This window comes from Anabrus simplex, chromosome 9 (assembly GCF_040414725.1).
Source record: "Anabrus simplex isolate iqAnaSimp1 chromosome 9, ASM4041472v1, whole genome shotgun sequence".
NCBI lineage: Eukaryota > Metazoa > Arthropoda > Insecta > Orthoptera > Tettigoniidae > Anabrus > Anabrus simplex.
Genome location: NC_090273.1, coordinates 72,581,846 through 72,608,139, shown reverse-complemented (window position 1 = coordinate 72,608,139; position 26,294 = coordinate 72,581,846). Strand labels below are relative to the sequence as shown.

At 41.1% G+C, this 26,294-nt stretch overlaps 1 protein-coding gene across 1 annotated transcript in view; it reads left to right on the top strand.

The window, feature by feature from the left end:
* The first annotated feature begins 8,392 nt into the window (after positions 1–8,392).
* Positions 8,393–26,294, top strand: part of LOC136881265 (serine/threonine-protein kinase 33-like) — a 71,894-nt gene continuing 53,992 nt past the window's right edge. The window contains exons 1-3 of the mRNA XM_067154035.2: positions 8,393–8,583; positions 16,100–16,204; positions 17,030–17,165. Coding sequence (XP_067010136.1) covers positions 8,440–8,583; positions 16,100–16,204; positions 17,030–17,165 — 385 coding nt within the window. The 5' untranslated portion in view covers positions 8,393–8,439. The remainder of the gene's footprint in view (positions 8,584–16,099; positions 16,205–17,029; positions 17,166–26,294) is intronic.

The following is a 26,294-nucleotide window of genomic DNA, read 5'->3' as shown; positions in this document are numbered from 1 at the left end:
GAAAATTTTGTGACAGATCCTCGCGCACCAAAGAGTAACCCAATCACCTCTCAGCACTTCATTTCTTTGAACAAGAATTGCACTTTGACACAACCATGTGTGATCGGTGACAAAAAATTCAGATCTCTGCGTGCCGTAGAATTGGCTGGGCATCGCATCCTTATACACATACAAACATTTCAAATATCACGAACTGAACGAAAATGGCTTCCTATGCTATGGACTTCAAAGCTTCAAAGTATTTAAAACAGGGTTTGTAGTGTCTTTTCTTTTCAGAGTCAACTTCTTTGGCCTGTGGACTGTTACTCTTAGCACGGCCGACTGGACTGCATAAAATAGCTCCTCGTGTTGGGGACCGAAAATTGCTTTCTACCCCATGGATTGAAATGGCTCCTTGACTACTGTATGTTCATAAACATACTTATTACACTAATCATCGCGTCGTGAATAAAGCAAGTACTTTTTGGGCCGGAACATACCAAATAATGTTGAATGACGCCAGTGATCAGTTTTCTGCTTACTACTGTATGAAATGAAATGTCGTATGGCTTTTAGTGCCGGGATATCCCAGGACGGATTTGGCTCGCCAGGTTTAGGTCTTTCTATTTGACGCCCGTAGGCTACCTGCGGGTCGTGATGAGGACAACACATACACCCAGCCCCCGTGCCATTGGAATTAACCAATTAAGGTTAAAATCCCCGACCCGGCCGGGAATCGAACCCGGGACCCTTTGAACCGAAGGCCAGTACGCTGACCGTTCAGCCAACTACTGTAAATAGATAGCTAAAGCTGCTGTCAGATCACCAAAATATGACTAATATGTGACTTTTTTTTTTACAGAAAAGGCTCAAAATATGACTTAATGTCAAAGTAAGACCGAAATATGCATTTATATGATTGATAGATAGATCATTTATTTCTCCTGGCAAAGTTAGGGACAGCTGTCACTGTATTACACTTAACCAGTATCAAAATTAGGTTGATAAATAACTACGAGTACTTACATATTATTAAAAAGTAACATAGCATAAACTTAACCTATGTAGAACTATTCAACTAGGGCCTCTAGCTAACAGTAACTACTTGTACATTAACATTATAGCACGATATTACAGAAAAAGATTGATTTTTTTAAAGATATACATAAACACTTACGTTGTAAAAAGAAACAGAGAATTACTAAACAAAATATAATTATCTCTTGTCCTGTGAGTTTCCACGCAAGTTGAGAAAGGTACAGGGGAAGGATACAGTAGACGAGTGGAAGAGGATTTAAAAGAAAAGAGGACGAGGGAGTAGGAAAGTGATTATGTCTTGATGTTAGTGTCTTTCAAACAGATATTTTGCGGATGCACTTACAAATTTCTTGGACACTGATATGCCTCTGACGTCTTGAGGCAGGTTGCTCCCTTCACGAATTGCAGTAACTGTATCATTATGTTATCATTATGTTAATCTGATTTAACTGCGGTGTGAAATGAATGAAGAGTGAATTTATCACGAATATAAATCTTCCTTAGAGCTGCAACACGAAATGAACTTACAATCCCTTGACAGAATTCAGGAGAAAGTTCCTACTATTCTTCTATATCTTTCATAAAATTAAAAAGTATAGCCAGAAAGATAGTTTGATACATATTATAATTATATTCCATGTAATCACAGATCGTAGCCATCTTATTTGTTCATAGAAGCCATTTCCATGTGTAATTTCGGGTCACGTGACTTGTAAACTCGATGCTAATAATCACTTATGAACTGAAATGCACTATCTTCATTTTAATCATCTGGAATCGATACAGCTTTCATTTGTTCTTTCTAACGTTATGGTTGAATAAGGACTAGTGTGCCCAACGCACACTTAACCTCGTCAGTGATAATTCTCGAAGCACACTAAATTCGAAATGTATGCTCAAATTCCAGTCGGCTAAAATGAACTGGAAAATATGTTATGATCTCGACTTCAAAATCACATCTTGGTGATAAAAGCTCTCTGCTACGTAAAGTTCTGCTCAGCCATGGTTAGTGTTCACAATGATTTCAAAACAAACATTATTTTTGTCACACATCCACTTTAAATATTTCCTATGTAGTAAATATTTCGTAGTTCCCTTAAGCAGGACAGTAATTAATTTCGGTATAATTTAGCAACCTAAGAGGTGATGAAAAAGCTAAATTCGAATTGCTATGCAGGCTTTCAGACATCATGAAGTCCAAATATACCCAGTGTTTCCAGGACGGTTCGAGAACAGTAAATTAAGAGATATAAGATGGTGATGGGAATGCTGGCGATGATCATTCTGTGGCATGTAACAACCGTAATCTTCAACTCCGGCGGTAAAATTATTCCATTAGAAATGATTCTATATTTTAAGGAGAAGAAACTACGTTAATTCGTAGTACTAGAAAGTTTTGAAATAGACTACAGAAATGTTATCGGACTTCTTAAATAAGCGGTGGTAAATAGCTTTAAAACATTTCTTTATTAAAAATTGCAAGTGCCGGCCTGAATGGCTCAGACGGTCGAGGCGCTGGCCTTATGACCCCAACTTGGTAGGTTCGATCCTGGCTCAGTCCGGTGGTTTTTAAAGGCACTCAAATACATCAGCCTCATGTGGGTAGATTTACTGTCACGTAAAATAACTCCTGCAGGATTGAATTCCGGTACTGCGGCGTCTCCGAAAACCGTAAAAGTAGTTAGTGGGACGTAAAGCCAATAACATTATTATTAAAAATTGCAAATAATTATTTCTTGAATTGATCACATTTAAATACTTTTACGCGACATTGATTAGTATCTAGGAGACCTTTCGCAGTTATTGTGCTTTTTTTATTTAATTCCCATTTTGATATTTTGCTACCGAATAATTTCAAAATACCATATTTGTTTTAACTCTGCAAGTAGACCTCCATGTGCCGTGAGTTAGAAGCAGTATCGGTGGCTGTCTTGGGCTAACTGTTTGTTCCACGACCGGATATACGGCTAGATCTACTGTGGATCCAAGGTGAACACGGACGCCTCTGTTCATCGGAGGTATTTCCAGACCTTCGTTCACCAGTATCCGGCCACGAGACATATCTTCAAGGATGGTTCTAAAATCGGAGAAAATGTGGGTTGCTCTTTCCTCACTGATAATGTTAGGGTGAAAATTTCCCTTTCAAGTGTCTGGAGCGTGTATACTGTGGAGCTTTCCGCCATTTTAGAAGCTCTGCAGTTTACATTCGATAACGAGAGACACCACTTTCTTGTGTGTACCGATTCGTTAAGTTTTCTGCAGTCTATTGACACCTATTTCCCTTAACACCCACTGATGAAGCAAATTCATAACATTCCAGTCAGATCGTGTGATGCTGGCACCAGATATACTTTCACGTAGCTCCCAAGCCACGTTGGGATTGCGGAAAATGAACTGGTGGATGAAGCAGCAAAACAAGTGGTACTTTTACCTCCTAGACCTATGAATGTACCAGCTAGGAATATTTTTTCTCAGCTATGTCGAACAATCTCGGCGTCCTGGGAATTGGAGTGGCTCCCTATCCGAACTGAAATGAAATGGAGTATGGCTTTTAGTGCCGGGAGTGTCCGAGGACAAGTTCGGCTCGCCAGATGCAGGTTTTTATTTGACGCCCATAGGCTACCTGCGCGGCATGATGAAATGGTGATGAAGACGACACATAGACTACACCCAATCCCCTTGCCAGCGAAATTAACCAATGATGGTTAAAATTCCCGACCCTGCCGGGAATCGAATTAAGAAGACCACTACCTTCACGGATAGAAGGCGTAGTTTTATGTAGGCTGAGGATAGGTCATTGACGATCTACGCACTCTTACCTTCTAAAGAGGGAGGAGCGTCCAGTGTGTTCTTGTGTGCCGACTTCATCGTGGCCCACATCCTCACAGACTGCGCCGATCTCCCTGGCCTACGACAGAACTTCGGTTTGCAGAAGACACTCGAACTCATACCCGTCATCCGCTTTATGTGCGAGAGTGGATTAATCAAGGATGTGTACATTTCAAGTGCTCTGTCACTCATGGAACTTACGTTCCCTTTTGAATCGTTTGTGAGCTTTTCGGATCAATGCAATCATTTTTGTTTTATTTTTAAACTAACTGATGTACCCGTGCTTCGCTACGGGATTCTCAGAAAGACTGTCTTTGTGGTTTTCCTAACTACAGTTAACTTAGGCCATTACAAAAACGTCGGTAGGAATGTAGGGTTTAAAAGCAATGTTATCATATAAAATACTCAATCAAATGAAAAACCGCACATGTTCTCACTTTTAACGAACAGTACTACGATGCCGATCTAACAGCCCAATGTTCCAATGCTGGAATGACCTGGCCGCAGACAGCCGTGAACACTCCTATGCCATCGTTCCGTTAAATATACACACTGCGCATTCCAATCAGTGCCTCAGGGTAGGGATTGACTGCTATGATGAACCATTTTGTTACGTACCTGTAGTATCAGAAAATTTATGAACCAGAGGAATGGCATGCTTAAGAAGAAAGTTATCTAACTCCCCAGCTACTTCCCGCCAATATTCAGGCAGGCTGTTATACTCGGTACGACCGGGAGAGTTAGCCGTGCGGTTAGGGGTGCGCAGCTGTGAGTTTGCATCCGGGAGGTAGTGGGTTCGAAAACCACTGTAGACAGCCCTGAAGATAGTTTTCCATGGTCTCCTATTTTCACACCAGGCAAATGCTGGGGCTGTAACGTAATTAATGCCAGGGCTGCTTCCTTTCCACTCCTAGCCTTTTCCTATCCCGTCGTTGCCATAATACCTATCTGTGTCGGTGCGACGTAAAGCAAATTAAAAATATACTTGGTATACAGTGGTAATCCCATCTATCGCACATGACTGGGAACAAAAGACACAAAGCACATCACAACAAACAATGGTCAATGTAATGTTATTGTTGTTCAGTGTTATGAGCTTTCTGTATTGTAGGCCTTCACATTTAGTTTTCTTTTGACTCTGTGATATTAGGGCATCTTACGAAATTTGTAGACTGTAGTTCCTTATTCCCCGACTTCACATAACAATTTTCATTAAATTCTGTTTACCCATTTTCTCGTGACTTGGCGCTGATATGGACCTAGCAACAAAAATCCACATTCATGAATATCTCTGTTATCATAGCCGGTACGGTAAAAATGTATAAGACATAAATGATCGGAAATTTAATATTATATAACTTTAGTAATGTAGTATTTGTCGATAGGACCACTAATAACACAAATATTTGAGAATAAAATTTTAGGGCTTCCCTTAAACTACCATTGCACTGAGCGTGAATAAAAATATTTATGGCCTAGATTGTAGGAACTTATTTTCCGACTTTGCATACCGATTTTCACTAAGATAGGGACCACTAATAACATAAAAATTCCAGAATTTAAGTTTAGGGGCTTCCCCTAAACTTCCATTTCTTTCAGCATGAATACGAGTATTTATGACCTAGATTGTAGCGACTTATTTTCTGACTTTGCGTACTGATTTTCATTAGGATAGGACCATTAATAACATAAATATTTGAGAATAAACTTTTAGATCTTCCCCTAAACTACCATTTCTCTCAACGTGAATTAAATTATTTATGGCTTAGATTGTAGCGACTTATTTCCCGACCATGCATACCAATTTTCATTAAATTCTCTTTAGCCGTTTTCTAGTGATGCGTGTACAGACAGACAGACAGACAGACAGACAGACAGACAGACAGACAGACAGACAGACAGACAGACAGACAGACAGACAGACAGAAATGACGGAAAAGTAAAAAGTGCATTTCCTTGTTACTGTGAACATGACCGATACAGAAATACCATTCTTTTCAATTTCTGAGCAATGTACAGACAAAACTCTTATTTTATATATATATATATATAGATTCATTTTGAAATTCCTTTGTTGAATTAATTATTTTTTATTTTAATTTTCTTTTCCACTCAATTTGTTCAAAGAGGATGGCTGTTGTTCTAGAAGGAAGTACAATTAGGCAATCATCACCATCACCACATGGGTGGTAGAAAACATTGGCGGTATCCGCTACTCGTCGTAACATGTGAATTGAACGGGGACATGGGCTCTCAACTCGGAAGTGTGGGCCGGAGACCGCGGTTTTCCTGGCTGAGTCTGGCATTATTACACTTACGCGATTTTTGCTTTACGTCGCACCGACACAGGTAGGTCTTACGGCGGCTATGGGACATGAAACGGCTGTGAGTGGGAAGGAAGCGGCCGTGGCCTTAATTAAGGTACAGACCCAACATTTTCCTGGTGCGGTAATCGGAAACCACGGAAAACCATCTTCAGGGTTGCCGACAGTAAGGTTCGAACCCATTACCTCCAGAATGGTCCAAACCGCGCAGCACACTCGCTCGGTACACTTACTTGTGCAAGGCTCTTCACTTTCATCCATTCTATCCGACCTTCCTTGGTCAACTCATGTTCTTTTCCGATACCGACGGTATTAGGTTTCCGAGGCCTAGGGAATCTTTCATTCTCACGCCTTTCGTTGCCCTTGGAATTCTTCGAACGCTATTTTCATTTTTCGAAGTGTTGGGCTTCTGCCATTTTTTCCCTCTGATTAGTGTTAACAAAGGGTGGTTGCCCAGTCGTACTTGATCTTAAAACAATAATCACCACCTGGTGGTGGGAGGGAGTGGCAGATTTGGGCACGGAGATATTACTCACAAAGAAAAGGTAACAAGTTACTTAATATATAAATTAATATACATAGGACATTGACATTCGTGAGTGAGAGCTTTTTTTTTTTCATTTGAATTCATCATCTCCAAAAATCATCTCCCACCAACCATCAGACCATTTGGTCCAATACCGTCGCAGTCTGTCTTTGCATCGGATGTGCAATAGATTTTTCCCAGTGGGGAAATATTGCAGGAATTATTTCGGTAAATTGAAGCCTCCGTGGCTCCGACGGAAGCGCGTTCGGCCTCTCACCGCTGGATACCGTGGTTCAAATCCCGGTCACTCCATGTGAGATTTATGCTGGACAAAGTGGAGGTGGGACAGGTTTTTCTCCGGTACTCCGGTTTTCCCTGTCATCTTTCATTCCAGCAACACTCTCCATTATCATTTCATAGCATTTATCAGTCATTAATAAATCACCTTGGGAGTGGCGACCCAATTGTACTAATAGCCTATTTATGGTTCATTCATTACATCCCTGACCCGGTCAAAGACTGGAAAACAGGTTGTAGGTTTTCATTCATTTGTTTCGGTAAATTAATGTAAACGGACATCATTATTAAATAATATAGGGTAAGTGCTCCAGTACATGACGATTTAAGGGCCGAACTATTGCATGTATGTATGTATGTTTAGTCCTCAGCCCAAAGGCTGGTTGGATCCTCAACAGCTCCGCCATCAGCTGTCATAGATGGCCTAGGCATCACTGAAGAGGCGTACTAGGGAAATGAGGAGTGAGGTAGTTTCCCGTTGCTTTCCTCACCGAGCCAGAAGTTGCTATTACATATCAGTCAGCCAAGCCCACTGAAATGCATGCACCAACCGACCCTATGAGCAATATTTTACATTAATTCATTGAAAATTATTTAAGAAAGGTTTTCCTCAGTTTATGTCGGAAGAATGGGAACTCTCTTTGATCAATACGGGCAACTAGGTCTGCGCTGTGCTCCTTGTACCGGCCGTGACAATCTCTTATGAACTCTTAGTATAAAGCTGAAATTGGAAAGTTTCTCCATAATGCCGCTGTGGCGCTGGCCGCCAATGGTTCTGACGTTATGTATTGCAATTATCGTATTTCCAGTTTCAGAGTATTGTTTTGTTGCTGCCAATGTTATCAACGGGTTTATAATACGATGTTTCTTTGTTATTGAGTGTTAATAGTTATGCACTAATTCGATTTCTTTTATTGTGTAGTGATTTGCTATTTTAATTCCGTTATAAAATCTTCGATATGCGTGGGGCGGTAGATTAACGCCCACGTATCCCCTGCCCGTCGTAAGTGGTAACTAAATGCTGCCCCAGAAGCTCCTAACTTGGGAGCGTGGGTTGGCGACCACGGGGCCCTTAGCTAAGTCCTGGCATTTTTTCCACTCACTTGTGCCAGGCTTCTCACTTTCACCTATCCTAATCCTATCCGACCTCCCTTGATCAACTCTTGTTCTTTCCCGACCCCGACGGTGTTAGGTTACCGGTGCCTAGGGAGTCTTTCATTTTCACTCCCTTCGTGGCCCTTGTCCTTCTTTGAACGATACCTTCCTTTTTCGATGTGTCAGACCCTTTCCATTTTCCCTCTGATTAGTGTTAATAGAAGATGGTTGCCTAGTTGTACTTTCTCTTAAAAAATAATCGTCAGCACCTAACTATACAATCTCTCATTTCAGGACAACTTCTTACCGAACTGTCCACTCGAAAGGCGAGACGACGTAGTCTTCACACAGATGGAAGATCCAAACGATATTCAAAGACGTCTATTTGACTTTGCTGAGGAGCTAGGACATGGAAAATTTGCAAAAGTAATACGAGCTATAAATAAAGAATACAAAGACAAATGGTCTATCAAAATCATCGCTAAAAATCGAAATGTGAGTATGAGGGAATTTTTTTAAGTATATAATAGACCATAATTGTGGCTCGAATTTCCGAATCGTATTTTTGGAAGTTAATATTTCCTACGTCCATTTTATGGAATATACATTTTCCGAAAATTATTTATACCTAAACTCATTAAATTCGAAATTATTTGAAATTCATTTCATTCAACATTATTCTTGAAAATTACAAAAATGTTCGGATAACAACAGCCGATGAAAAATTTATAATGTGAAGTCGTGGGTTAGCGAAGTAGAGGTAGAGTAGGAGCCTGGGTGATGCCTCCCCTACCGAGCTCCCCCTGCGGGTGAGGGTGGTAGAATAACACCCGCGATATCCCCTGCCTGTCGGAAGAGGCGACTAAAAGGGGCCCCATGAGTTCTCAACTTGGCAACGTGGGTTGGCGGCCATGGGGTCCTCAGCTGAGTCCTGGCATTGCTTCCACTTACTTGTGCCAGGCTCCTCACTTTCATCTATCCTATCCGACCTCCCTAGGTCAACTCTTGTTCTTTTCCGACCCCGACGCTATTAGGTTTGCGAGGGCTAGGGAGTCTTTCATTTTCACGCCCTTCGTGGCCCTTGTCTTTCTTTGGCCGATATCTTCATTTTTCGAAGTGTCGGATCCCTTTCATTTTTCTCTCCGATTAGTGTTATATAGAGGATGGCTGCCTAGTTGTACTCTCTCTTAAAACCACCACCACCACCACCGCCACCGCCACCGCCACCACCACCACCACCACCAAGCAATTGGCTGCGTGGTTTTGGTCACGTAGCTATCAGCTTGCATTCGGGATATAGTGGGTTCGAACCCCACTGTCCGTGGTTTCCCATTTTTACACCAGGCGATTGTTGGGGCTCTACCAAATGAAGGTCACGGTCGCTTCTTTTCCACTCCTAGGCTTTTCCTATCCCATCGTCGCCATAAGACCTGTCTGTGTCGGTGCAACGTAAAGCAAATTCTCCCTCACAATTTGAAATCTGTTATGAAAGCCTCCACTAATGTTGTTAGTCCTGCGCTCATTGCGAAGTGTCGACTGACATTGGTTCCGTAAGTGCAGTGGATAGAGAGGAGTTATTGCCCATCTTGTGCCCCGAAGTGCTGTGCCTGTAGTGTAATTGATGTAAGAGTTATCCAGAATTTGGAACTGCCTGCATCATTACAGGTTATTTGCAACAAGCAGTTCATTGTCCGTACACGAACGCGCTCACGTATCACGCTATCCGCATGCACTGACTTGGTATCGCTTATGAGATTAGATAGATAGATAGACATGGTTTATTTTAACTGGCAAAGTTAGGGACACGTGTCCCTGTCTTACACTTAACCAGTGAAATACATAAATAACATAAAAATATATAAAATACTGAATAAATGAAAAAAAAAGAGACTGAAACAAATTACTATGGTACTATGCTATCCTGCTGTACATAAAAATAACTATTATAATACACAATATAAATTAACATTTTGCTTCCTACGAAGAAATTAACATACAACATACAACGAATTACAATTTTCATAATAATAATAATAATAATAATAATAATAATAATAATAATAATAATAATAATAATAATAATAATAATAATAATAATAATAAATAATAATAATAATAATATAGATAAACCTACTAATATTTACAATTAATTTGTCCAATTCCAGAAATATATCACATTGACGAATGTTACAGTTTTCATGTGTTTGCTGTGGGTGAAAAACATTGCAAAATGGGGATAGGGATAAGGATAAGTAGGCGGGAAACCACAGCTGAGTACTGAGATTGGTACACGTAAAGAATGTGTTGAAATATTGTCTCGTATGTTTTTATGAATTGGTATTGAGAAATACCTTCTTCCTCTATGGGCTGGAGAAAAATAGAATTAAAGAAGTTAATTCTTTCTTTCCTTCCTTAGTTCGTTTACCGTCCAGGATTGGTTTTTCCCTCGGACTCGGCGAGGGATCCTTCCTCTACCGCCTCAAGGGCAGTGTCCTGGAGCGGGAGACTTTGGGTCGGTGGATACAACTGGGGTGGAGGTCTAGTACCTCGCCCAAGCGGCTTCACCTGCTATGCTGAACAAGGGCCTTTGGAGGGGGGAGGGGAGGCATGGGAAGATTGGAAGGGAAAGGCAAGGAAGAGGGAAGGAAGCGGCCGTCTCCTTAAGTTCAGTACCATGCCCGTTTTTACCTGGAGAAGTGGGAAACCACGGAAAACCACTTCGAGGACGACTGAAGTGGGAATCGAACGCTCCTCTACTCAGTTGTCCTCGCGAAGCTGAGTGGACACCGTTCCATTCCTCATACCACTTTTCAAATTAAATGGCAGAGCCGGGAATCGATCCCGGCCTCCGAGGGGTAGCAGCTAAAGAAGTTAATTAATTACATCAATAATCTTTTTCACCAACAGCGGACGAAGAATGTAAAAATTTGCTGTTATTTTCCATAATAGAATCTCAATATACATTCATGATATTCTCTCCCCCTGTCGCTAGAGGTGACTAAAAGGGGACCAGGGGCTCTGAACTCGGGAGACCATGGTTCGCCTATCTGAGTTTGGCGTTGCTTCTACTTCCTTAGTTAGGATCTTCCCTTTAATCTCTTCCATCCGACCTTCCTTGGTCAGCTCTTTTTCTTTTTTTTTTTTTTTTTTTTTGGCTACTTGCTTTACGTCGCACCGACACAGATAGGTCTTATGGCGACGATGGGACAAGGAAGGGCTAGGAGTGGGAAGGAAGCGGCCGTGGCCTTAATTAAGGTACAGTCCCAGCATTTGCCTGGTGTGAAAAATGGGAAACCACGGAAAACCATTTTCAGGGCTGCCGATAGTGGGGTTCGAACCTACTATCTCCCGAATACTGGATACTGGCCGCACTTAAGCGACTGCAGCTGTCGAGCTCGGTTGGTCAGCTCTTGTTCTCTTCCTACTCCGATGACATTAGGTTTGCGAGGCCTAGGGTGTCTCGTTTTCACGCCCATCGTGTTCGTTCCCTTTCTTTTGCCGGTACTATCATTCTTTGAAGTGTCAGAACTCCTCCGTTTTCCTTCAGATTAATGTTTGAGAAAGATCGCCCAGTTGTACCTCCTCTTAAAAAATAATCCCCACCATCACCATCCGCTACCATTCTTATCTTCAGATCCCCAGTTGGATTTTCGAATCTGTGTGAATTCGGTTCCAGCCTTCAAACTGGAATTAAAATCCCTAAAATGGTCTGGAATCGAACCCAGGGCCTCCAGGTACTACGCTACCTCTACACGACGAGGCTTGTTAATACATAACGTGGTCAGATACACCGCGGATTTCAATTTTACGCGGTGAGGAGCATGTACTCGCAAAATTATGCAGTATTAATTTATTAGGAAAATTCATTTCGAAAGTCAATAAATTAGTCTGCTTAGAAACATATAAGAAACCACGGAATACCATTTTCAAGATGGCCAACGTGGGGTTAGAACACATTTCCTCCCGAGTCCAGGGCGGAAAGACGCTCTCCTCAGGGAATTCAAGAAAGTAATTAATAATCTCTAATTACCCATATATGGCGACATCGCTGATGTCCATCTGAATCGTCTAAGGTCTCGAAATCCTCCAATAAGAATTGCAATAGAGCTGAAGAATACCAACTTCAATATGACTAAACAATGGCAGGGAAGACAAGATACTACTGAAGGCCTGAGTCAACTCTGCCACACAATGGTTCGCCGCTACCACCTGGATTTGAGTTTCCTCGTGAAACCTGGTCTACTCTTAACAGGATATGATCGGGTCCTACCAACTGTGCAGATTTCCACTACAAATGGAAAATAATTTCTAAACCTGATTGTGACTGTGGTGCCTCTAAGCAGACCATCCAGTGTATTATCGCCGAGTGTCCAAAAAGAAAGTACAGTGGAGACATTTCTAAGAATTCCTGCTAAGGTGGAACTAGCCACCAAAGCCCTCACTCCTCCTGTCGACAATGTAGACTGTAATACAGTACTGTCGCGCATTGTGTTGAATTCAGAGTTCGCCGCATGTGCGCGATGTCGCAAGAAAGGATATCATATTCTGTAAGTGATAAAGTCAAAATAAATCATCGTCAGGGAGTCAAAGGCAAGTTTATCACGAGAGTAGTAGGTAGTAGATTTTCTTGTCCTTCCTCCCCGTCATTTGTCACTTCCGATATACTGTACTGCGTTAAGTTACACACATCAAAACAAATTTTGCATCACCTCGGATCAAAGAGTTCCTGATTCTTTACGAGAAAAAAAAAACCTCAAGAAAGACATACAGAGGTACCATATCAGCGTTATTTATTGCCCAACAAAACAACAAATAAGAATCTCTTCAAGAATACAGCTTTGCTCCAGTACCTTTTACTACTAGGTAACACGTTCCCTTACCTTCAAGTCGGCCACCCCTCTGCTCGGTTGGCCGGACGGAGTGCACCGTTGTTGGACCACGGACCAGCCGTAGCCATTGTAAGCCGAGACCCACTCTGCATCCACCGATGTCAATGCAGAATACAGAAAGCTTCCAAATTCTATCACGCTGTACGTCAAATACTTTGGGATAAAACATTTCCGTTAGTTTCCAAGATCAGCTTATACAAAATATATCTGGAACCTACATTGACGCATGGTCTGGAAGAAGCAACACTTAATGGATCAACAAAGAGTCGTCTTCAGGCAACACATATGCAATTCCTCCGTTCTTGTCTACAAAAAACAAAAATGGATAAAGGAACGTGGATATCCGAGAGCAGCTTGTATTCGAAAGAAGCTTGCTGAGACCCTAGAAATGAAATTGCAATGGTATGGTCACATGGAAAGAATGGATCCCCACAGAACTCCTCGAGCATACTTTGACCGCAGTGCTCCGGGGAAGAGACCAAGACATCGTGATGTTTGGGAGAAAGCGATTTTCAAGGACCTTGAAAAAAGAGACGTAAACTGGCGTCGCATACATAAACAACAATTGTTGATGGACAGGACAAATTGCAGGAGGCTCGTGCACAACCGCACCCGGCTTGCTGGAGCGAAGAAATAATGATGATGATGATGAGGATGAGGATGATTATGATGATGATGATGATGATGATGATGATGATGATGATGATGATGATGATGATGAGTAGTCCTCTTGCATTGATGCATGCCTGAATTAGTCTCGGCATACTGTCCACTAGTTCATCATGGTAATGTTGGCCCAAACTGCCCACTCCTCAATCGTGATTCCACGTAGATCTCGCAGAGTGGTTTCGATCCACTAATCACTTTAATCTATCCCAGGCATGTTCGGTAGGGTTCATGTCCGGATTACACGGCGGTCTCCCTAGGCGAGCGATAACGTGATCACGAAGAAACTTATTAAGGAGAACTACAGGATGGTTGCTCGCGTTATCGTCCATCAAGACACATTCACCTCCAAAATGATGGCGCTACGGTGTCACTATGGGTCGGAGGAAGTCGACCCTGTATCGTACAGTTGTGTCATGCTCTGCATGACAAGGAGTGGTGTACGGTGGGCCGAAGTAATTATATCTAAAAACATCACGCGTCTCTGAGACGTGAAATCTGACCAGGCCTCCAAACACATTGCCGACGATCGTCAGTATCAAGGTTTGTGCGAAAAGAACTTTATACAAATTCTGAAAAGGGCATTCAGTATAATGTTGGGCCTATCTGTACCTCACCCCGTGATGTCTAGGTTTGAGAGCTGGGCCTCGCCATAGGCGTTGAAAATGAAGTTGTGCCTCATGTAATCACTTCGATTTCTCTTCATTCTTTTATAAAACTCGGCCTTCATCATCACCATCATCATCATCATCATCGTTATCATCACTTTCCAACTCCAGTTTCCCGGGTTTGGTGAACAAGCGCTCGCCATCTCTTCCTGTGTGCATACATCTTCTGTTCCAGGACATCTTCCCATTTGAGACCTCTCTCTTCAACATCTGATTTTACTGTGTCTATCCAGCGTTTCGTTGGCCTTTCCCTTGGTCATTTTCATTGGACAGTAAGTCGAAATATTTTCCGGCAGATCTCTCGCTCTTCATTCTCATAATGTACCCATAGCACAGAACTCTACACTTCTTTATTACACTGGTAATAGACACCTCAATGCCAGCTGCTTTCCTGTTTATTCCATTCCCGATTTTGTCCTTTCGAGCAGTTTGTTTCATAGTTCTAATGCATCTCATTTCTGTTGCCTGAATTCTGCTGTAGTCATTGTTTAGTACAGTACATGCCTTTAGACCAATATGTGAGAATCGGTACAGGGTTGTTTTTGGTTTTGGTAGTATTTTTCAGTCCCAGAGTAGATTTCTGACTTGATTGTAGTCGTTTGATGCTTTCTGTGTCCTGCTGAGTGTTTCCTGCTTGACAGTGTTGTTTTTGGAGACTGTACTTCTGAGGTAGGCTACGTGAGGTGAGAAACTGATTCTAGTTTTGCTCCTTACAAAAAGGTTTGAGTTTGTTCGTTTCTTATTGATGGTAATTTCTCCAGTCTTTCTTTTGCTTATCTCCATCTCAAATTTATTGAACATATTGTTCCACTGTTAGTTTTTCTGTTCTTAAGCTTCTGCTTCTCCCCATAATAGCACATCATCAGCAAGTACCAGGGCATTTGATCTGCTGTCCAGTTTCTTGATAGACTTTATGAACATGTCCATTATTATTATGAATAAGAGTGGTGATTGGACACTTCCTTGTTGGTCACCTCTCTTTGTCTGAAACCTTTTAGATCTTCCATTGTCTATCTGAACACAGCTGTAGCAATTCTGGTATAGCATCTTCACTTTGTCAGTGAGGTATTTTGGCACCTTGAGGTCTTCCAGGAATTCCCAGATCTTGTTCCGGGGGACACTGTCATAGGCATTTTCAATGTCCAAAATGGTTTGGTTGAAGGGAGAATCCCACCTTCCAATACTTATTTGTTTTTTACTGTTAATCTATGTACTTATAAAACATATTTCAGCTTAAAATCTAGTTTACATTATTTAAACAAGAACATGTTTCGTTCCTAATGCGGAATATATTCAGTAAAAAAAGGGTCCAAAACTGTAATCACAAGATTTTTTCCATGCTCCCAATACTTTTCTGTAAGCATTCTTACGGCAAAAATGAGATCCATTCGGCCTTCTGAAAGGAATTTTTTAAAAGAACTAAGAGAAATTGAAGTTTCAAAGGATTAATATTTATTTTCTGTATTTCTGCTCATACATCGTAACCTTTTAAATGTTTTAATTAATGAATTTTATTTATTTATTTATTTATTTATTTATTTATTTATTTATTTATTTATTTATTTATTTATTTATTTATTTATTTATTTATTTATTTATTTATTTATTTATTTATTTATTTATTTATTTATTTATTACAAACTGTATACTACCTACTGCAAAAAAAATCGTTCTTATTGTTAACATGTCGACACAAGGAAGCAGGGCTTCTAATCAGTCAACTTTTTTTCATGATGTGCAAACCTTAAGATGACATTGGATACTGATGAAGGATTTCTCTGTCAACAGCCAGGTTCAGATCGAATGAAGAATCTGATGCGTGAGATAGATATCCTGTGGCGAGTAGATCATCCAAACATCCTTAAGTTGGATCAAGTGATCGACACCCCAAAGGTAAGTTTACAAACAAATTGTAGTTGGCCACGTCCAGCAGGGTTCATTATCGTTTGAACTATTCTGGTTGTTATTGAGTTCTTCGTGTCTACCTCGCCCTTTCGTGGAGTTTGTACCGTGTGTTGACAACCGCAGTTCCTTCAAGCCTAGGCCGTTTTCCGCTTGCTTATGCCAAGCTCATTCATTTCATACTTCCTATCTGATCTCCCTGGGCAAACTCTTGTTCTCCTCCGAATCCGACGGCACTAGATTCGCGAGACTAAGACAGTCATTACCCCATGTGGGTGGGAGCGGCAGAATAATATCCACGGTAACCTCTGCCTGTCGTCAGAGACGACTAAATGGGAGACGAAGAGCTCCTAACTTGGGAGCGTGTGTTGGCGTCCATATGGCCCTTAGCTGAATCCTGACATGGCTTCCACTTGTGCCAGGCTCCACACTTTTCATCTTTTCTAGCCGACCTCCCTTGGTTAACGCTTGTTCTTTCCCGACCCCGACGGTATTGCTAGACCAAGGAGTCTTTCATTTTCACGTTCTTCGTGGCCCTTGTCTTTCTTTGGCCGGCACCTTCATTCTTGGAAGTGTCGGACGCCTTCCATTTTCCTTTCGATCAGTTACCCAGTTGTACTTCCTCTTAAAACAATATTAACAATCACCACCACCACCATCTCTTAAAACAATAACCACTTTACCTTCTTTTATTCCGGGCTTAGGGCCGGTTCTGGGGAGTCCCTGGAGACAGAGTCAACGTGCATTACTTCTACATATTAGATACGAAAAGCTAGCTTTGAAACTTTGTTATAACAAGTTCGTTTTATATTGCAGAGGCTGTATCTGGTACTAGAAATGGGCACAAAGGCACTTGGAACTGTACTAGCCGAGAAGAAGTTTTTCACCGAGGATGAGTCCCGATACGTGATGAAGCAACTGTGTGAGGCCGTAGCGTATCTCCATAACAACGGTAAGCACATACCAGGGAAGAAGTTTATTCTTTGATGTCATTGTGATGGTACCTTTTCGCCTACTCAGTTTTCAACTCCGAAATGGATAGACATATTAAAACCCTGGCACGGGGTTTGGAATGAGGTGAAAGATGTGGTTTATTATTCAACTTCGGAAGAATTTAAGGGTGTTACCCAACAAATTACAGATGTAGGATACGGACAACAATGAGGAATTTTCGAAAAAAAAAATGAATTTATTTAAGTTTGAATCTTCCTCTGTGATTTAGTGGTGTAGAGTGACGACATTCGGATGCAAAGATCGAGAGTTCAAACCCAGCACATGTAATGGGATTGTTGAAGGGCGGAAAGAAGTCCGCTGGACGATGTCATCATGTACAGTAAAATATCTCTGGTGACACATTAGATGTTTACCCGACAAAATTAATTAAAACTCAACCAATAATCGTCCAACAGACAACTAGTTTACTCTGCCATATGGAAGAGTAAGGTGGAACGTCAAAATTGACGTAACAGGCAGCCAGGATGGCGTCAGAATTAAATGCCTGTACATGGTAGATGAGGCCATACAATTATTATTATTATTATTATTATTATTATTATTATTATTATTATTATTATTATTATTATCGGTTTTTACGTCCCACTAACTATTTTTACAGTTTTCGGAGATGCCGAGGTGCCGGAATTATGTCCCACGGGAGTTCTTTTACTTGCCGGTAAATCCACCGACACGGGAGTGATGTATTTGAGCACATTCAAATACCACCGGACTGAGCCAGGATCGAACCTGCCAAGTTGGACTCAAAAAGCCAGCACCTTAACCATCTGAACCATTCAGCCCGGCTATTATTATTATTATTATTATTATTATTATTATTATTATTATTATTATTATTATTATTATTATTATTATTATTATTATTATTATTATTATTGTTGTTGTTGTTGTTGTTATTTCACTTTGTGCATAGCTTTTTTTTTTTTTTACGATATACCGGTACTGCCGTGAAAACATAGAATTTGGTCCACCGATAGGTCACCCTGAGGGTGGAGGCGGTAAAGTGCATCCGCGATATCCTCTTCCTGAAAGGGTAAATAGGTGGACCAGGGGATCTCAGCTTGGAAGCATGGGTTGGCGACTACGGTTTCTCTAGATGAGTCCTGGCATTGCTTCCACTTACTTGTACCAGACTCATCAATTTCATCTTCCCTGTCCGACCTTCTTTGGTCAACCCTCGTTCTCTTCCGACCACGACGGTATTAGGTTTGCGACGTTTAAGGAATCCTTCACTTTCACGCTCTTCGTGACCCTTCACTTTCTTTTCCGATACCTTCATTCTTCGAAGTGTCAGATTTCTATTTTCCCCTCTGATTAGTGTTAATAGAGGAGGGTTGCCTAGTTGTACTTCTTAAAACAATAATCACCAAGCGAGTTGGCCGTGCGGTTAGGATCGCGCAGCTGTGAGCTTGCAATCGGGAGACAGTCGGCAGCCTTGAAGATTGTTTCCCGTGGTTTCCCATTTTCACTCTATGGAAATGCTGGGGCTGTGCTCAATTAAGGCTGCGGCCACTTCCTTCCCACTTCTAGTCCTTTCCTATCCCATCGTCGCCATAAAACCTATCTGTCTCGGTGCGACGTAAAGCAGTTTTTTTAAAAAATCACTATCACTACCACTCTCTTGAGCGTATAAGAATGTGATTTCGTCGCAAGGTTCTCACCAAGATCTTCCAGGTTTCAATTCCGATAAATGCAAATGATAGTCTCAAAGATAAAGTCACGTACCTATGGTTCGGATTCCATGTAAGACCGTAAATCCCATTGCTTATGTGTAGAGGCATGATATTTTCGCTTTAACGATAAGCGCGACAAAAAATATTTTGAAGCGATTTTGAGATATCTTAAAGAATCATATGATTCTGATTACGAAATCAGTGACTTTTTTTGCGAATTACTGCGAATTAAAGCGACAATGCCAGTTTAAAGCGAAATGCACTTATTTTTGCGATAAGTGCGAAAATGCAGCGAAATTCATTGAAAATAACGATCTTGAAATTGTATGCCAATATCTCGTGTATGAAGAGAAACAGGTGACAGAATAACGACTTCTCAATTCGACAGAAGTATCTCTTCGTATTAATTAAAATTGTAAAATCCCTTAGTGGTATGGCATTATACAGTAGAGTGACAGCTGCGGCCATATATAGTGTTAGGGCAATTTTTTTATTAATCTTGATTAGGCCTATATTATAATTCTAATCAAGATTACATAAGGCATAATTAATGATTATCAATTTTGTTTCTCTTTATTTATTTATCTATCTTTCACATAAATAAATCACTAATCTCACGAATTAAACATTTTATGAATAATTTTACGGAATGATTAAAGCGAAATTAAAGCGATGAGGTCAGCCCTATTTCGCGAAATAACGCGAAAAATTGTTTTTTTTTTTTTTTTGCTAGGGGCTTTACGTCGCACCGACACAGATAGGTCTTATGGCGACGATGGGACAGGAAAGGCCTAGGAGTTGGAAGGAAGCGGCCGTGGCCTTAATTAAGGTACAGCCCCAGCATTTGCCTGGTGTGAAAATGGGAAACCACGGAAAACCATCTTCAGAGCTGCCGATAGTGGGATTCGAACCTACTATCTCCCGGATGCAAGCTCACAGCCGCGCGTCTCTACGCGCACGGCCAACTCGCCCGGTACGCGAAAAATTGTTACCTTTTCGCGAGATCGAACATAAATTAATGCGAAAAAATCATGCCTCTACTTATGTGATAACAGTCAGAAAGGACTTCCACTTTGTTTGAGTCGATACTTGATGCCGTGTGGGCTAGCAGCTGTAGCCAGCCCGTACACACGCCTGCTAGCTCCATTCTGCCAGCGCCTACACACAATTTCCGGTTCATTAAAGCACCTGCCAACGTTGAGACACACATGCAGACTTGATACATATCCTATAGCATAAGACTTTCTCTCGCAACGTCTGTACTTTCCTCTTATTTAGATTTTTAAAACATTGAAATGTGATACAGTGAAACCAGTCCGTAGCGACCTTGCACCACATCATATTTTATTTCCTGTTACGCTTCGCTTTCGTTCATCGCACTTACAGCCTGTCTACTTGGACTACAAAAGACTATCACTATGTAGAAAAACACTTACTGCACACTAATACGAGGGTCGTAAATAAAGCAGTGGTAATATTGATAGAACGCTATATTTAATGAACTAACAAGTACATTAACAAGTACATTAACTAACAATTACATGAACAAGTGCATTAACACGTAACAAACAAATACATTAACTAACAATTACATTAACAAGTAACAAACAAGTACATTAACTAACAATTACATTAACAAGTACATTAACTAACAATTACATTAACAAGTGCATTAACAAGTACATTAACTAACAATTACATTAACAAGTAACAAACAAGTACATTAACTAACAATTACATTAACAAGCGCATTAACAAGTACATTAACTAACAATTATATTAATAAGTACATTAACAAGTAACAAACAAATGAAATGAAATGGCGTATGGCTTTCAGTGCCGGGATGTGTCCGAGGACTTCGGCTCGCCAGGTACAGGTCTTTTGATTTGACTCCCGTAGGTGACCTGCGTGTCGTGGTGAGGATGAAATGATGATGAAGACGACACAGACACCCAGTCCCCGTGCCAGCGAAATTAACCAATTATGGTTAAAATTCCCGACCCTGACGGGAATCGAACCCGGGACCCCTGTGGCCAAAGGCAGCACGCTAACCATTTAGCCATGGAGCCGGACAGTAACAAACAAATACATTAACTAACAATTACATTAACAAGTAACAAACAAATACATTAACTAACAATTACATTCCTTTAAATGGTCACCCGCAAACTCAAATGTCGGGAATCCGTTGAAAACCGTTGGCAAGGCGTCCTCTGTTAACCCTCGACTGGCGTTGTGAAGACTTTGGTATGTAAATGGCGTTGTGGGGTCGAAAATGATACCATAGAATGGATGACCACGAACACCTTTTATTTAAGTTTCAAAAATAAATACACGTCAATTATGTTTCCTGATACATTTCTCATTACCTATAATGAGAAATTAACCTCTTTACTCATTATCGATTGTGAGATAATGCACAATTGTTTTACCGTCATTGATTTTAAATGAAAATCACACTCCCATGAATTAAACTTAAATGAAAACAAATTTTAAATGTTAATTGCTCCAAAGCAAATTCAAAGGTACATTTAAATATTGTAGTATACAAAACTCATAAAACTTTTGAATTTCATATGCATTTACATCATTTTCACAACCACTTAAAACCCACTACATGTCTTCTTCTTCACAGTCCTTACACACCACGGAACGGCACGTTTGGCAGGTTGGACGGTCACATTTCACACGGTACTGATTTGTATTGTTTTTCAGCAGAACGAGTACACAGTGCACATCATTTCCTCTTTGAGTTTTGATTGGATGATTTCACCTTTGGAACAGTTTTCTCATTAAAAATTCTTGAGGGGCCGATGACCTTTCGATGTTAGGCCCCTTAAAACAACAAGCATCATCATCAGCATTATCATCATCAACAATTCTTGACACTACTATTCACAGTTCTTTTGGAAGTCGGCCATTGACAAGTCTTTCATTGAGATAATAATAATAATAATAATAATAATAATAATAATAATAATAATAATAATAATAATAATAATCGTATGGCCTCAGCTACCGTTTGCAGACATTTCGATTTGACGCCATCTGGCTGTCTGCTCGTCAATTTCGACGTTCCGGCTTACTCTGTCTGCCATCTAGCGGACCTAGAGTGAACCGGATCTCTCTTGGGCGTCTATGGCTGAGATTTAATTAATTTTGTCGGGTAAATACCAAATGTATCACCAGAGATCTTTTACATGCCGACATCGTACGACATGGAGTGTCGAATGGAATTTTTTTCCGCCCTTCAAAAATCCGACTACCTCTGCCGGGTTTGAACCCGCTATCTTGGGATCCGGAGGCCGACACTCTACCACGGATCCACAGAGATAAGGTTCAGTTAATTGTCCGTCCAATGTTTTCAGAAACTGAAAGCTACTGACAGCCATGTAGTTTTTGAGCGATGTCTGTACAATGAAAGAATTTATTCCAATAACATTGAGGATGGTGAAGAAAGTCGGGGGGGGGGGGGGGGAGCCATCTGCGCATCCTAATCCTAGCAGCAGGGCGAGATATGGAAGCCATAGCAAGGCTTTCACGACAAACACGCACTTCGAATGAAATATGAACAGTTACAAAATTTTAAGTCACGACAAACTTTGTAATACAAACGCCGTTGTGAGGTCGTAAACGGCACCGCACAATATTTAAATCAACTTCCTGAGAAAACCAATATTTACTCAAAGCTACAAGTCAACATAGCAATTGACTTTGCACTAAGTGACAGCTACAGTGAACGGCGATAGCCAAAACTGAATGCAGAGGGAGCACCAGGGGTGTAAAAAGTCACTGGTATCTTTAAAGAAACCACAACGCCAGTCGAGGGGCGACAGATGTCTCTGAGGGTAATTCCCGGACAGTCTGTCGATGGTCTACGGAAACGAGACCACTCACGGTGTCAATCTGATTTTGAGGAATGGACGACCGACCTGTGCGGTGCAAATCAGCAGTCTCATTCTCGCCACAGGCTTTCTCGATAACATTCTGATGCATTTTTGCCACGGACAACCTCGATTTTAACCCATGAACGCTGATCACCTTTTCAAAACATGCTTTAGAAGGGGTGAAGCTGACACTCTTCACTTCAACGCCACACAGCAACAACGCACCCAACTGGATGCCCATGAAATGCACAGTACACATCGTCATCAGCACCACGTGACCGCTCCCATATCCTATTTGCACATGCCCGATTTCCTGCGAATGTCTGGACTACGTTGCCACCATATCCTCGCCCCCCCCCCATGGCACTACAGCCCTTGAAGGGCCTTGGCCTACCAAGCGACCACTGCTCAGCCCGAAGGCCTGCAGATTACGAGGTGTCGTGTGGTCAGTACGACGAATCCTCTCGGCCGTTATTCTTACGTTGTCACTACTTTATTATTATTATTATTATTAGTATTACTTTTATTTGCTTTACGTCCCACCAACTACGTTTACGGTTTTCGGAGACGACGAGGTACCGGCATTTTGTCCCGTAAGAGTTCTTTTACGTGCCGGTAAATCTACCGATACGAGACTAACATATTTGAGCACCTTCAAATACCACCAAGATCTTCAGCAGACTGAGCTAGAATCGAACCTGCCAAGTTGGGGTCACAAGGCCAGCGCCTCAACCGTCTGAGCCACTCAGCCGGGCTCTACTTCATTTACAGCCCTCGTATATCCATTAAAAAAAGAGAAGCGACCCAGGAAGGTTTGCGCTGTTTGAAATACACACAGTTATGGAAATAAGTATTCATATGCTGCAGTGTAGAATGAACTTTAATTTTACCACTACGAAAACAAAAATACTCATTGGATTTGTAACTTAAACGTTGTCCATCCACAACTATAGCTCTGCAAGTAGAAAGGCAAGCATTTAAAAAACACAATACAGAAACACACTGCCAAGCGCTCTTTTGCACTGCGAAATTATTCACACACTGACTGAACTTGTAACAAAGTCACAACTGGTTTAATACCTCGTATACCGGGCGAGTTGGCCGTGCGCGTAGAGGCGCGCGGCTGTGAGCTTGCATCCGGGAGATAGTAGGTTCGAATCCCACTATCGGCAGCCCTGAAGATGGTTTTCCGTGGTTTCCCATTTTCACACCAGGCAAATGCTGGGGCTGTACCTTAATTAAGGCCACGGCCGCTTCCTTCCAACTCCTAGGCCAATCCTATCCCATCGTCGCCATAAGACCTATCTGTGTCGGTGCGACGTAAAGCCCCTAGCAAAAAAATACCTCGTATGCATACTTCTACGTATCACCTCTCAGAACCTCTTTGGCATAGAAAGGACCAATCTTCTTGCAGTCTCTGACTTTTCCATTCCCGTAACAGACATTCTCTCAAAGCTGTCTTAGTACGAATTTCGTGTTTTCACAGATTTATTTCAAGTTCACTTCACAGGTACTCGATTGGGATCAGGTGCAAACTCTGAGCTGGAGTTTTGAGAGTTTGGTACAGCAACGACAGGCGTACAATGCCCGCTGTATATTTTGGGTCATTGTCTTATTGAAAGTAATCATTTCTCGCAAAACCTAAGGCACCAACATTGAGAATATTCAAATATGCAAATTTATCTCTTTTACCATCAGTAAACAAGGAGGTTTCAGACCCTGGAGGAGCTGTCCTGATCAGATCATGAGTCTTAAGTTGATAATGGACTATAACAGGAGAAGAAACAGAGATATGGTGATAACATTTGTAGATTTCAAGAAAGCTTATGATTGCATCCATAGAGAATCTCTGTTTAAAATTTTAAGACACCTTGGACTACACCCCAAATTAATAAACATGATAAAATTGACTCTCACCAATACCAAGTCAAAAGTGAAGTTTAGGGGTGAAACATCAGAGACATTTGAAATTAAAACTGGACTACGGCAGGGAGATGGGCTCTCACCACTATTATTTAACTGTGCTCTAGAAATGGTAATGAGGGAATGGTTTAGAAAATGTCCCCCCAAAATAAAGATTGGCCGAAAAATCAAAACAAATTGCCTGGGTTTTGCTGACGATTTAGCATTACTAGCAGTGGACATAAAAGAAGCAAAAACCCAGATATCAGAACTTCAAAACATTGCAAATAAAATTGGCCTCAAAATATCATTTGAAAAAACAGAAATTATGCCCCAAAAACCAACACAGCTAAAAGAAGTCACCATAAATGGTAATAAAATCAAAATAGTAACTCAGTTTAAATATCTTGGAGAAGTAATAACACATAACTTAAATGAAAAAATCTCAATCCAAGTAAGAACAAATAGATTAGCTAAAGCACAAAAATTAACATGGGATATCTACAAAAAGAAATGTCTATCAATAAATACAAAAATAAAACACTACAACACAGTTATAAAACCGGAAGCTACATATGCAGCAGAAACACTCTTTTACCTGAATAAACAATCAAAGACTGACAGACTTCAGAAAATTGAAAGGAGGATTGGAAGAACCTGTATCAACAAAAAATATCAGAAAGATGGACAGTGGCGGTTAATACCTAACAAAGTCGTGTACAAAGAGCTAGAACCCATTACAGATACTATGCGTAAGAGGAGACTGGGATTCTTTGGACATATCATGAGGATGCAGGACTCGAGACTTCTGAAACAACTAGTACAACACAATCTCGTCTCAAAAAATACCACAACAGGATGTAAATGGATCAGAGAAGTAAGAGAGGATCTGAAGGAAATAGGCCTTACAACAGAAGACACCAAAAATAAGATAAAATTGAATACAAAACTCAAGAATACAAACCTCCGCTTTACCCTTACACAAAACAAACCAACAACACGCACATTTTCAACTGAGGAAAGGGCACGAAGATCGGAGCGTCTGAAGAAGTACTGGGAGGACCGCAAAGCCCGAACAATCCCTTCAAAGAGACCTGAACGACGGACTGACTAAAGTGATCCTATGTGGTCATAAAAGAAGAAGAAGAAGAAGAAGAAACAAGTTCCCCACACCGAATACTGCCATATATCTCCAAACCATGACTTCACCACCTTCATGGATCACCGTGGCTTGAAGATTTTTAGGGTCTAGTTCTATACGGTCTCCTCCAGACGAATATCCTACCATCATTGCAAAATATATTAAATTTACTCTCATCCGTGTTAAGTGTTCTTAATGCTTAGCCACTCGTATACAAGTCCATTAGCCGTGATGAAAGGCGGTTTGTGATCTTTATTTACAGTATTTTGTGCATGCCATCTTTGGTCAAGGAGTTAGGTACTGCTTGTCTCAGAGGCGAAGACATTACTTGAGTGATGAGTAAAGGTAGTCGCAAAAGTATCGGTTCATCTGCTGGTGTGATACCCACTTTGCTAGGAGGGCATCCAAATGCCTTCACGAAGCCCCGAAGATAGTATTTAACAAAGTAACATCAATGCGAATA